At 35.5% G+C, this 11,513-nt stretch overlaps 3 protein-coding genes across 5 annotated transcripts; all 3 read left to right on the top strand.

Moving 5' to 3' along the window:
* The first annotated feature begins 439 nt into the window (after positions 1-439).
* On the top strand, positions 440-5,761 carry LOC113066887 (G2 and S phase-expressed protein 1). 2 transcript variants are annotated; one of them, XM_026238995.1, is made up of 12 exons: positions 440-589; positions 856-910; positions 1,155-1,212; positions 1,519-2,155; positions 2,236-2,397; positions 2,510-2,651; positions 3,089-3,487; positions 4,016-4,085; positions 4,160-4,372; positions 4,506-4,791; positions 4,877-4,993; positions 5,426-5,761. In XM_026238995.1, the coding sequence occupies exons 2-12, from the start codon at positions 889-891 to the stop codon at positions 5,519-5,521; spliced, it is 2,202 nt and encodes a 733-aa protein (XP_026094780.1). In that variant the 5' UTR covers positions 440-589; positions 856-888; the 3' UTR covers positions 5,522-5,761. The 2 variants fall into 2 exon arrangements, with proteins under 2 accessions (XP_026094780.1, XP_026094781.1); XM_026238996.1 differs by having other exon boundaries at positions 445-589; positions 853-910.
* Positions 5,762-5,889: 128 nt separating this feature from the next.
* Positions 5,890-8,993, top strand: LOC113066884 (actin-related protein 6). The gene is made up of 11 exons (XM_026238990.1): positions 5,890-6,095; positions 6,285-6,402; positions 6,493-6,561; positions 6,631-6,754; positions 6,825-6,960; positions 7,045-7,101; positions 7,194-7,292; positions 7,764-7,842; positions 7,997-8,168; positions 8,255-8,393; positions 8,477-8,993. Exons 1-11 carry the CDS (start codon positions 6,028-6,030, stop codon positions 8,604-8,606), a joined length of 1,191 nt encoding a protein of 396 aa, XP_026094775.1. The 5' UTR covers positions 5,890-6,027; the 3' UTR covers positions 8,607-8,993.
* A 112-nt stretch (positions 8,994-9,105) lies between these two features.
* LOC113066885 (synaptonemal complex protein 3-like) lies at positions 9,106-11,459 on the top strand. Of its 2 annotated transcripts, none has more exons than XM_026238991.1 (9): positions 9,106-9,210; positions 9,483-9,640; positions 9,900-9,978; positions 10,063-10,097; positions 10,232-10,349; positions 10,445-10,544; positions 10,747-10,845; positions 10,937-11,041; positions 11,280-11,459. In XM_026238991.1, the coding sequence occupies exons 2-9, from the start codon at positions 9,508-9,510 to the stop codon at positions 11,331-11,333; spliced, it is 723 nt and encodes a 240-aa protein (XP_026094776.1). In that variant the 5' UTR covers positions 9,106-9,210; positions 9,483-9,507; the 3' UTR covers positions 11,334-11,459. The 2 variants fall into 2 exon arrangements, with proteins under 2 accessions (XP_026094776.1, XP_026094777.1); XM_026238992.1 differs by having other exon boundaries at positions 9,107-9,210; positions 9,494-9,640.
* Positions 11,460-11,513: the final 54 nt, after the last annotated feature.

The raw sequence follows: 11,513 nt of genomic DNA, 5'->3' as shown, positions 1-11,513 counted from the left end.
TAATGACTATAATATTATAACATTATTACTTTATAAATGTAAATAAATGTATGCATTTAGCAGACGCTTTTATCCAAAGTGACTTACATTGCATTCAAGCTAACAATTTTCTCCTAACATGTGTTCCCTGGGATACTACTTTATAAAATAGCGTGATTAACAAATAAAATAATCTTAAATGTACTTTCTTCATATATTTTAATGTTAATATTTAAATATACATGAACCACTGATTTTTTTAAGCATTATATGTTAGAGGCTTGTCCAGTAATATTTGAAATGTCACTAAATTAATAAAAAAATAATATCATAAACATAGTCATATACATTATCAATTCAATTGTTATTCATTTTAACATATTAATGCTCTTTTGGTTTTATTTTTTTCTGCGCAACGTCAACACGACGATTGCAGCGTCCCGGAAACTTGCTTCACCAATCCTGTCGCAGCAATCGTGTCACGTGACCTTCGAAATCAGCCTGACCACGAAATTTGAAATGTGGAAACAGATCGGTAGTGTGTGTTATTAATGTGAACAGTCAACACTACGATTTATAAATAGAACCTGAGAGCTCTGTCTAACGAACAGTGAGTATTTTGGTCGTTTTAATGTTAGATGTTTATAACCTGTTTTACGATCAAAGAAGTATATGATCCTTGAGTAAAGCGTATGAATACATGAGCTCCACGACTTGTATTATGTAAGTTAGCGTACATTTGTTGGTTTTTAGGCTAAAAATGCTTTTTTGTTTTAGTTTCGTTAGTTTTATTTCGAGTGTTGTAAACTTTCTGATATCTCAAACGTGTGGTAATCAAAAAAGGGAAACACATTAACTGTAAACTGATGTTAGCAGGACTTTGGCCTCCATTTGTTTTCCTGGCTGAAGATGGCATCTCTCACTCACAGTGGTAATTATCTTTTTGTCTAATCACAAAATCTCTAAACTACCCTTACAAAAATTACTACAGTGGCACCATGGTACAGTGATACTAGCAGTGGGTTATACCATGGTTAACCATCGTAAAAACACTAATCATGATCCAACATCACCAACAACAGTGTTTTTAATTGTGTAAAAGTGTACTGTAACAACACAGAAAATGATTTCTTTGTATTTATTAGTTAATATTTATTTACGTGTTTTACTTCTAGATTTTTTTTCACTGGCTGAGGAGAAATTTGACTTTGATGTTTCATTGTCACCTGAAAGGTTTGTATATGTTCAAGGCAGTGTTGTTATTGTTGATTAAACCTTTTAAAATCATTTTTGTTGATTGATAAAAGATTAAATGAAATGAAATCAAATATAAATATGTATGAAACACTAAACTTAAAACCCGAAAGTTAAACTGTACATTAAAGTTAAAAATTATTAATAAAAAAAATGTTAAAATAAATGCTATTAAATTATTATATTATTAACTAATTTAATTTGGTTAAATGGTTTGATTTGGAATTACATGAGAGTGAGTAAATTATGAAATAAATTATGAAATGTTGCAATGTTCTTTCATAGTTCCAAAGGAGATTATGATGTTGAGGATGAGGTTTTCATGGGTCCAATCAGTCATAAAGAGAACTGCATTTCCCATGGAGTGGAGATTCATGTGAAGGACAGTGTAAGCAGCGGCCCATCTCTGGGAGATGAGCCCAGCTGGAGTCCGCTCACAGGAGAGAAGTTTGATGAAATCTGCAAAGAAGCTCAGCTGCTCGCCAGCCACCTCGAGCAAACTGTCACCGATTCTGTAGCGGAGAGCAGCGTCGTTTCCTCAAGCCAAGCCGAGGAGACCGAGACATTTGAGGAAGACACCACATCCAAACTGAACATGTTTAGCAAGCCAGCTGATGTTCTGAGTCCCATCAAAAGAGAAACCTTTCTTGTGCAGGACAGCCCAATGAAGCAACTTCCACCTGCCATTCAGAAGCGTATGCTGAAGTCTATCGGGACGGCTGGGTTTGGCAAACCACGTCTTAGTACATCAAGTCCAGTCAGGCCTGCTGTGACACAGCCTAAGATGGCAACTAGAGGAAAAACCCTTGTGGCTAGTAGTGGGGTGTTCCCCAGCAAACCCACGGCACAAAGGAACTCACGACTTTCCTCCAGCACCAAACTGCCACCGGCTACTAAAACTAGGCTTCCTCCTCCCAGCAAAGTATGAGCACTTGCCTTTATTTATTTAGATTGTTAGTGTTTAACATGAAGATTTACTTTGGGTGTATCAATGTTTTTCAGAGTAATTTTGGGCTAAAGCGCAGTCCCAGCAATAGAAACACAAGTAGAACTGGTTCTTCTGAAGACCTACTCTCCGATAACACCAGCGTTGCTTCTGATGTCAGTGATTCATCCTTTAACAGTAGTTTGCCAGGAAGAAGCAGCATTCCGACCCGGAACAAGGTAAAAGGAGCTGCCACTGACTGTTGTGATTTTTGCCATCTTTAAAAAGGATGTATGATGAAACAGATAATTTTTTTTTTAATGTATTTAAACATCTTTCTATATCATTTAGACAGAACTGCGAGCTCCAGCTGCTCTTAAAGCTCCTTCCCTCCAGAACTCAAGAGTTGTAGACAGGAGAAGAAACACTTCATCTTCTTCCTCATCTGTGTCCAGCATCAATTCTAGTCTAACTATCTCTCCAGGAAGTAAAGGTGACCCTTCATACCTTATTCATTAAATAACACTTAATAATTGAATAGCCTTGAAATTGTAATCTTTAACAAATTTCAAAAAGAATACTCATATATATATATATATATATATATATATATATATATATATATACACACACACACACACACACACACACACACACACACACACACACACACACACACTGTACCTAATAATGTTGTAATGCCTAAATCCACATTTAAAAGTATTTGTTTTGTGTATTTAATACTTTCTTTAGATTTCAGTTTTTATTAATATTGGCTGTTATTAATTGACCAAAGACCAAAAGCTTGTATTGGTAAATGGTGTTGATTTCATTTTAACTTTAAATGCCAATGATGTACCTGAAAGATTGTTGGGTATTTACTGCCATCTGCTGTTTAAGTTAACACACCTCAACTCCTCCTCTCACCAGCCAAACTCACTTCCTCCCTGAACTCCAGCACTAACAGCATCGGTGCTCATTCACACAGCGGCATGAGCAGGTTGCCAAGTTCAAGCCGCAAATCCTCTGTTGTTACCAGAAACCCAGAGCCCCCCGTCAGCAGACGGACCTCCATCTCTACACAGGGGAGGAGGGCGTCTGAACTCCTTTCCAGACCTGTTAGAGCTACACCCATTAAAAAATCAGACCCATTACCACTTCCTCAGCTTCAGACCCCAGCAAAAAATACAGGTGAACGGACCGCCTCTACATCCAGCGTCTCTGCATCTGCTTCGAAGATGGGAAGTGCTCTTAGAGGAAACCCCAAACTCAAGGTCCCAGTGGTGCCAACACCCATAAACTACCTGAAAGGAGTTCGCAAATCAGAGGGTGAGAATAAATATAGTCATGTTAATGAATAGAAATGGCTAGGATGAATCTCACTAAACCTGTTAAAAATTATACATGTTTAGCATATGGGAAAAGAAGCCTAAGATATTTTGATTTTTTTTTTTCATCATGGTATACATTTTGTATATTTCTAAAAATATATAATTAATACTTAATATTATATTTACATATAGCACAATATTTTGTTTTGATATTTCTATATTTAGCTTAATTTATGTAACATTTAATAATATAATTAAATATTATATCATGGTAGAGTTTGTTGCAATGCCTTATATTTACTCTTATTTAAATGACTATTACTGTAATGCAATAAAAATAAAACAAAATTCTTTTGAAAATCTGAAAGGTCCTCCAAAGAGGAAAACATTTTTAAAAGCTGAATATACTGCTCAAAATTCTTTTATTTTGATTTTGGGATGAAATGTGACTTGAATGTGTTTTTGGGAGATTTAACCAGGACATTACTGTGTTATTAAGCCATACTAATTTCTCTTGATTTTATAGTTTCCTCCTCGCCCGATGTCCCTCGTTTCATGAAGCCAAAGAGATTATTGTCTGCTTGCAGTGTGGAGAGGTAATATTGTAATATATTCTCATAAGTTTTCATTTCTTTTGAAGGATTCTCTTAACTTTGACACGTCTTTGCAGTACTGCTGATCATCTAGTGGGTCCTCCAGTGGGCCTCCTGACGCCCTCAGCTATGGGCAGTAAACTGCGGAGACCCTCGGCTCTTCCCACTCCAGTCAACCGCCGGATCTCGGGCATCCCTGCACTCACACCGAAGAGTGTGACACGTCTGAGTAAACCTTCCCAGGTCACAGAGCACTCATTGACCTCCACCCAAACAGCCACTCATTCAAGGTGCTCATTTTGCCCCTAAAGCTAATTGTTTTAATTTTTAAGGAACTTAATAGTGCAACAAATTATCTCCATTATTCTAAAGCTTATCAGTCTCTTTATATGTAAGAATCTAAGTCGAACTTTATTTGTACAGCCCTGAAAACTTGAAAGAAAGTGAGAATCAGGAAGATAAGCAAATTTCAGTGTCCAGTGAGGAGACCTGCCCTCCAGCTGACCTCCCGCCCTGCTCCCTGGTGTTTAATATGGAGGACGAGCCTGAGGAACATCCTCTCTGTGAGCCAGCAGTTGTGGAGAATCCCTCAGAGCCACCTTCGTGTGATCCAGAGCCTCTTGAAATCGACATCAAACCCCCAACTCTTCCAAGTACAGTGGACACCCAAAAACACCTGCAGAACACAGAGAAAAAGGAAGTTAAAGAGGTGAAATAAACTCTATTTGGAGTGATTTTTAAATTACCTGTGTTAGAAGAAAACGTCAACAGATCCGAAAATGTTATAATTGTAGGTTTTGCTTGTGGACGCACCTGCACCAGCACTTCAGCTGACAGAAAAGATGCTGATTGATCTCTCCAATACCCCAGACCTGATCAAAACCTCCTCTGGAAAGCCCTGGGGAGGACAGGTGAGACAAAATATATAGATAAACACTACCGTTCAAAAGTTTGGGGTCTGAAAGATTTTTATGTGTTTAAAAAAAGCCTTTTAAGCTCACCAAGGCTGCATTATTTGATCAAAAATCAGCAAAAACAAAATAATATTGTAAATTATTATTGCAATTTAAAATGTTTTCAGTTTTTATTTATTTTTTTAAGTAAAAATGATAAATTCCAATTTTTTCAGGATCCTTATATGAATAGGAAGTTTAAAAAAACGCATTTATTTGAAAGAATTGGTTACTTAGAACATTATTAATGTGTCCTTGGTGGATAAAGGTAGTAATATCTTGTGGGTTTTTTTTTTTATGTACTGTAATGTACATACTCCTATTTCTTCATTCAAGTACTCATACTGTTTATTTCAATTGGTTTGTAATTATTGTCTTCTTTTCCTGTAGTTAATTGACCTGAGTTCACCTCTTATAAAGTGGAGTCCAGAGGAGAAGAAGGAAAACGCTGAGAATGCAGGTCCGCTGATCGACTTGTCTTTTTAGAGGACCTGCAAACTTTACTGTGAACTGTACCAAGAAAAAATAATTAACTGGAGCGTTTCATACTGTTGAAATCACTTTAAAGAGGGAGCATGGATGCTGCTGTGCTTTATTAGCCTTTGTGCTTTTATTTGTGTTGTCTGTCCTTCATGATTGTAATTATGGTGATTTGCAATATTTTAAAAATGAAAGTTGTTGTATTTCTCCCAAAACGTACAAATAAATGTTAAATTTACAACATCAGCCATTATTTTTTTATTTTTTTTTTATTTTTTATTGGTAATATTTCAATAAATATATCACACACAAACCTCATCCTATACAGTAGGGGGCGCTATAGATTTACTTATTTTTTTTTTAGACCTGGCATCTGAAGTATAGAAGAAGACGCCCTTAGAGCGGCATGATCGTTTAGCAAATTCGAGTTTTACTCAGACCACTCAATTAAAATGCACTTTGCTTGATAATTTACCTCAATATATTGGTGCATCTCAACTTGGTATGTAAAAATGTCAACGCTTGTCTTGGACAATGGTGCGTGCTTCGCTAAAATCGGGTACAGTCATGAGAAAGTCAGGTAACGTACCATTCTTTTTATTATATATTCCCTTATGGTCGTTATATTTAGCTAAATGCTATATATATATATATATATATATATATATATATATGTATGTATGTATATATATATATATATATATATATATATATATATATATATATATATATATATATATATATATATATATAAAATCTTCTTCTTTAGCGTTATCCCAAATTGCCAGTTCCGTTCGAAGACCTCCAGGCTGAAAACATTCACCGCGAATCAGCTGGATGAGATCAAAGACCCGTCTGGACTCTTCTTCATCCTCCCGTTTCAAAAGGTATGACCTCGATATGAATTACTATAAACTTCACTGCATGCTGCATAAGGCGACTTGTGTCTTACTTCATCTGTTTTGAATCTGTGTTAGGGGTATCTTGTAAACTGGGACGTGCAGCGTAAAGTTTGGGATCATCTGTTTGGAAAAGATATGTTTAAGGTATTTGAATTATTACAAACGCATAACTTTTTATGAATGTACAGTATGAGATATTCAGCCTGTTTGCAGGTGGACTTTGCGGATACCAACATTGTGATAACAGAACCGTACTTCAACTTCAGCTCAATTCAAGATACCATGAATGAGATTTTATTTGAAGAATATCAATTCCAGTCAGCACTCAGAATTAATGGTAAGTTGAGTGTACTAGGTTTCTATAAGTCTTTATTCTGTAAATCTGATGATGGTATTTCATTATTCAGCTGGATCTTTGAGTGCTCATCGATACTTCCATGAGAACAACTCTGAGCTGTGTTGTATTGTGGTGGACAGCGGCTTCTCCTTCACACACATTGTTCCTTATTGCAGGGGAAGAAAGATGAAAGAGGGCATTTGCAGGTGAGTGCTAATTATCCTAATGTCATTTTATAACGTTCTAGAAGTGCTGTAGATTTTTTTTATAAATCTCTTTGCACTTCCTAGGATAAATGTTGGAGGAAAGCTGCTCTCCAACCATCTGAAGGAGATCATTTCATACAGGTAGGTTTTGCACCATTTAAGTAAGTGTATTCTTTGTCAGTTCTTCCTTACAGCAGACTTCAATTTGAGCTTGTGACAATTTTGTCTTAAAGGCAGCTGCATGTGATGGATGAGACGTATGTGATCAATCAGGTCAAGGAAGATGTGTGTTATGTGTCACAAAATTTCTACAAGGACATGGAGATTGCACAGTAAGTTTGCATCAGTTGGATTGTTGTGCATATACTGTACATATACACCCACAAGCACAGAGAAGTAATACTTATATTCAGCAAGGATGCATGAAACCTTTAGAATTTTACAAAACATTTCTATTTCAAATAAATGCTGTTCTTTTGAACTGTCTGTTCATCAAAGCCTTCTGGGAAAAAAATGTGGTTTCAAGTAAAATATTAAGCAGTACAAAAGCATTTAAGCATTGATATTAAGAAATGTTTCTTTTCAGCATATCAGAATGATTTCTGAAGGATTGTGTGACACTGAAGACTGTAATAATGCTGCTGAAGATTCAGCTTTGCATCTTCATAATAAATTACAGTAAAAAAAAAAAAATATATATATATATATATATATATATATATATATATATATATATATATATAATTATTTATTTATTTTAATTAAAAAAATCTTTTGTATATTTCATTCTGGTGATTTCACAGATTGAAAGGTGAAGATAATACAGTTATGAGAGACTATGTGCTGCCGGATTTCAGTTCTATCAAAAAAGGATTTTGCAAGGTAAACAATTTAGTGTATAACAGTTTGAAAATACTTCTCCCTATTCTTGTGAGTCTCAGAATAAAGTCATGGTTCGAAAATGGCATACTATGAAAAATGTAAACAGTTTTTTTTTTTACCTATGCAGCAATTGTTTATTGTTTTTGTACTGTAGCCTAGAGAGGAGATGAATTTTACTGGCAAATATAAAACTGGGGAGCAGATCTTGCGGCTCACCAATGAGAGGTTCGCAGTGCCAGAGATGCTCTTTCACCCCTCTGACATTGGCATTCAGGAGATGGGCATACCTGAGGCTTTGGTCAACTCCATTAACAACATGCCGGAAGGTAGGTTGCATCTCATTAGCAGAATGTGTGGTTTAAAATGTTAAAACATTAAAAGTACTCTAATATAAGGCTCTTCTTTTTTCCAGAGATGCAGCCCCACTTTTACAAGAACATTGTTCTTACTGGCGGCAACACCTTGTTCCCTGGATTCAGAGATCGGGTTTACAAAGAAGTCCGGGCACTGGCTCCTGTAGAATATCAAGTTTCTGTCGTTCTGCCACAGAAGTATGTTTTGAGGCTCCCGAAAGAATGATTGAAATTAATATTTTGTTAACTGTGTAGACTGAATATCTGTCTTTTCTTCCCAGTCCTATTTGTTACCCGTGGGAAGGAGGAAAGTTATTGGCTGAAAACCCTGACTTTGAAGAGATGGTGGTCACGAGAGAGGATTATGAGGAAAATGGACATTATGTCTGCGAGGAGAAGTTTGATATTTGATGCATATGAATTGTATTATGTCATTTTGTACAGAGAAATTGAACACTGCACGTTTTGTAAGAAAACTAAGCTACATTGGCGTACTATATATTACACTCAATATTCCTCAAGTCAACAGGCCTTTTTTTTTTAAATGTAATAATTTAGTTGTTTACTTTTTGTGTATATATATTATATTGAAATTATGTGAACTGTAGAAATAAAAGTTTTTTTTTTTACTGAATCTAATTAATTATATGATAAATGTGTTTAAGTTAAAGACTTGACTAGCCTATATTTTATATGGTAAAGTGCCTCTTTGATCATTGATATGAGGCCTGTGAGTTGCGCGCGGTAAATCATCCTTTGTCACTCACAATAAAAATGGCGGGAAACCGCTTCAAAAACGCGCGAGTTCGAACACACCGAACATTCTTGTTGTTGGTTTCTCTTTATAGGTGGATTACAATATTTTATAATAATTTCTCTAAATACTTCCAGCGTAAAAACATGCATTAGTTGAAAAAAAAAGCGTAAAAACATGCATTAGTTGAAAAAAAAAATGCATTATAGTTAGTTTTCTGGACTGTCGTGACTGGTTATAGAGAGATCACACATTAGTCAGGTAAGTTACAGATGATTCTGTGGAGAATTTGTAAACGTAACGTTAGCTCATTTAAGAATAAAAATAGTTTTATATAACATGGTATCTGGTTTAAATCGGTTTCAAATGCTGTTTTAATTCTTTAAAAATAAGCTAATAGAAATGATTGATAAGACATTTTTACAAAATTATCGGTTTTTCATTCTTAATAATTATTTAATTTGATTTACAAGCTGGAGTTTGTATTTTGTTGCTGCTAATATTTAAATAGACAATACCACAGCAAAATGTAGTTACTTTTCAGACAGCGAGACTATTATGGCAGCTTCCAGGAGAAAACAGAACAAGACCAAACAACACACTGAAAGCTCCACAGACCTTAAAACCTTCTTCGACTTCGACACTCTGGAGGGAAAGAAAGGAAGTGGATCTGACGATGATACGAGAGATGGTGTGCCTGTGTGCTCTGACATACACTTTCCAAAAAGATAATTGTGGTACCATAGTAAAGTAATGGCAGTAGAGGTTTTACATTGATATTTACATGGTATGTCAAGGCAATTAGAAAGATGTGACTTGATAAACAACAATAAAAGTTAAAAGAAAAATGATTGAAATAAGTATGTAGCAATTTAATAATAATCTATGCGTATAACAAATGATGTAGCTGTGAAGCTTGTTTGTATGTTGATCACATTTTGTTACATTAGAAACTCAGATCATTGACAAGCTGACCAAGAAAAGATCTGCAGATACATTTGATGATGATGACCTTAATGCAGGTGTGGGGTAAGTCCTGAGATATATACACCTGGGCAAAGTTATGAAGCTCTTTCTCTGAATTGAGAAATTGTTTGTTGTCTTTTATCCCAGGAATGAGGTTCAAACTATGCTGGAAAGATTTGGTGGTAAGTGAAGCTCCTATCTGATGCTTCAATTATGATAATATAATATTAGCCTGAATAAAGGTCCCTAAATATTTGCTAAATGAATATCGCTGGCTTTGAAATACTGTTTTAAATGTACCTGAATGCCCATTTAGCGGACATCAGCAAAGCCATGCAGACCAAACGGAAACGCCTGGAGGTTCTCACCAAAAACTCCCTAAAGGGGAGCACTCAGAAACTGGAGCAAATGTGGAAATCCCAGCAGAATCAGAGGTGAATGAACGCAGTGAATGGAAAAGGACACATTCTTCTATATTCACTCCTGCTTTAATGTTCAAAAATATAAATGTTTTGCATTTTTTTTGCAGGCAAAAGCTGACACATGATTATTCTCAGGAAGTTCTCTCTGTGCTTCAGCAGTGGGAAACCGATGTTCAGAAATCTGAGGAGCAGGAGGAGAAACTGAATGTAAGTGCATAAAGGTAGCCAAGAAGTTGTAAAGTTGAAATGTCATTTTGGGGCACAGCATCACACTAAGGAAACGTTATGAGGCTTAAGGGTCTCGTGAAATATATAATGCAACTTTTGGGATATCTAACAGCCATTTAGAGATATTTGACGTAAGCGACTCACACTTTGCCTTTGAACTTCCTAATTTATGTTTTCACAGAATTTGTTTCGCCAGCAGCAGAAGCTCTTCCAACAGGCAAGGGCTGTGCAAAACCAGAAAATGAAAACCATCAAAGACCTGTTTGAGCAGTTTGTCAAGGTCACAGATGCCGTCATCACTTTAATGAACTGAAATTGAATCTTTTATCATCATTTGGCTGAACCGAGTGAGGTTTTTGATTTGTGTGCAGAACATGGATGAGATGGAGAAAAGCCATGAATCCTTCCTGCAGGGCACCCAGATGGAGCTGAGAAAGGAGATGGCCCTGCTGCAGAAGAAGATAATGATGGACACAGTGAGTGCTTTAACAAAAAGATTTCACACAGTTTAGACTCCGGGTAGTAGAAAGGTCTGCTTTAAATTGCCTTTCAGTGCAGGATTGGTAAACCTATTTATGAAAAACTGATAGAATTTATGTAAATAGTTCATAAAAACATTTTACACATTGTATATTCAGATAAATGCAATAATTTATGTAAGAATGGTTTCATGATAATTGGATGTTTTATTTTATTTTATTTTATTTTTTACAGCAACAGCAGGAGATGGCCACAGTTCGGAAGTCCCTCCAATCAATGCTGTTCTGAAACATCTTTCTGTTCTTTTGTCAACACTGTAGAAGAACCTCATGTTCTAAAAGGAAGGTTTTGTTTTTTTGAAAATGAATATTGTTTGTATATTTTTACATCACTTTGTTCATTTTAATTCATAATTGTATTAATAATATCTTAATATTTATTTGTCAAGAGTAAAAATCTAATAAATAC

This window comes from Carassius auratus, chromosome 50 (genome assembly GCF_003368295.1).
Source record: "Carassius auratus strain Wakin chromosome 50, ASM336829v1, whole genome shotgun sequence".
Classification (NCBI taxonomy): Eukaryota; Metazoa; Chordata; class Actinopteri; order Cypriniformes; family Cyprinidae; genus Carassius; species Carassius auratus.
The sequence above is the reverse complement of the archived record's forward strand: the minus strand, read 5'-3'. Positions and strand labels throughout refer to the sequence as shown.

Excerpts from the sequence above, each read along its gene's own strand:
- LOC113066887 (XM_026238995.1), top strand. The coding sequence starts at position 889 with ATGGCATCTCTCACTCACAGTG. Across the intron at positions 2,652-3,088 it reads TATCTCTCCAGGAAGTAAAG|CCAAACTCACTTCCTCCCTG; the intron begins GTGACCCTTCAT and ends TCCTCTCACCAG. Across the intron at positions 4,994-5,425 it reads GAAAGCCCTGGGGAGGACAG|TTAATTGACCTGAGTTCACC; the intron begins GTGAGACAAAAT and ends CTTTTCCTGTAG.
- LOC113066884 (XM_026238990.1), top strand. The coding sequence starts at position 6,028 with ATGTCAACGCTTGTCTTGGACAATGGTGCGTGCTTCGCTAAAATCGGG. Across the intron at positions 7,102-7,193 it reads AAGGAGATCATTTCATACAG|GCAGCTGCATGTGATGGATG; the intron begins GTAGGTTTTGCA and ends TTTGTCTTAAAG. Across the intron at positions 8,169-8,254 it reads CATTAACAACATGCCGGAAG|AGATGCAGCCCCACTTTTAC; the intron begins GTAGGTTGCATC and ends TCTTTTTTCCAG.
- LOC113066885 (XM_026238991.1), top strand. The coding sequence starts at position 9,508 with ATGGCAGCTTCCAGGAGAAAACAGAACAAGACCAAACAACACACTGAA. Across the intron at positions 10,350-10,444 it reads AAATCCCAGCAGAATCAGAG|GCAAAAGCTGACACATGATT; the intron begins GTGAATGAACGC and ends TTTTTTTTGCAG. Across the intron at positions 10,545-10,746 it reads AGCAGGAGGAGAAACTGAAT|AATTTGTTTCGCCAGCAGCA; the intron begins GTAAGTGCATAA and ends ATGTTTTCACAG.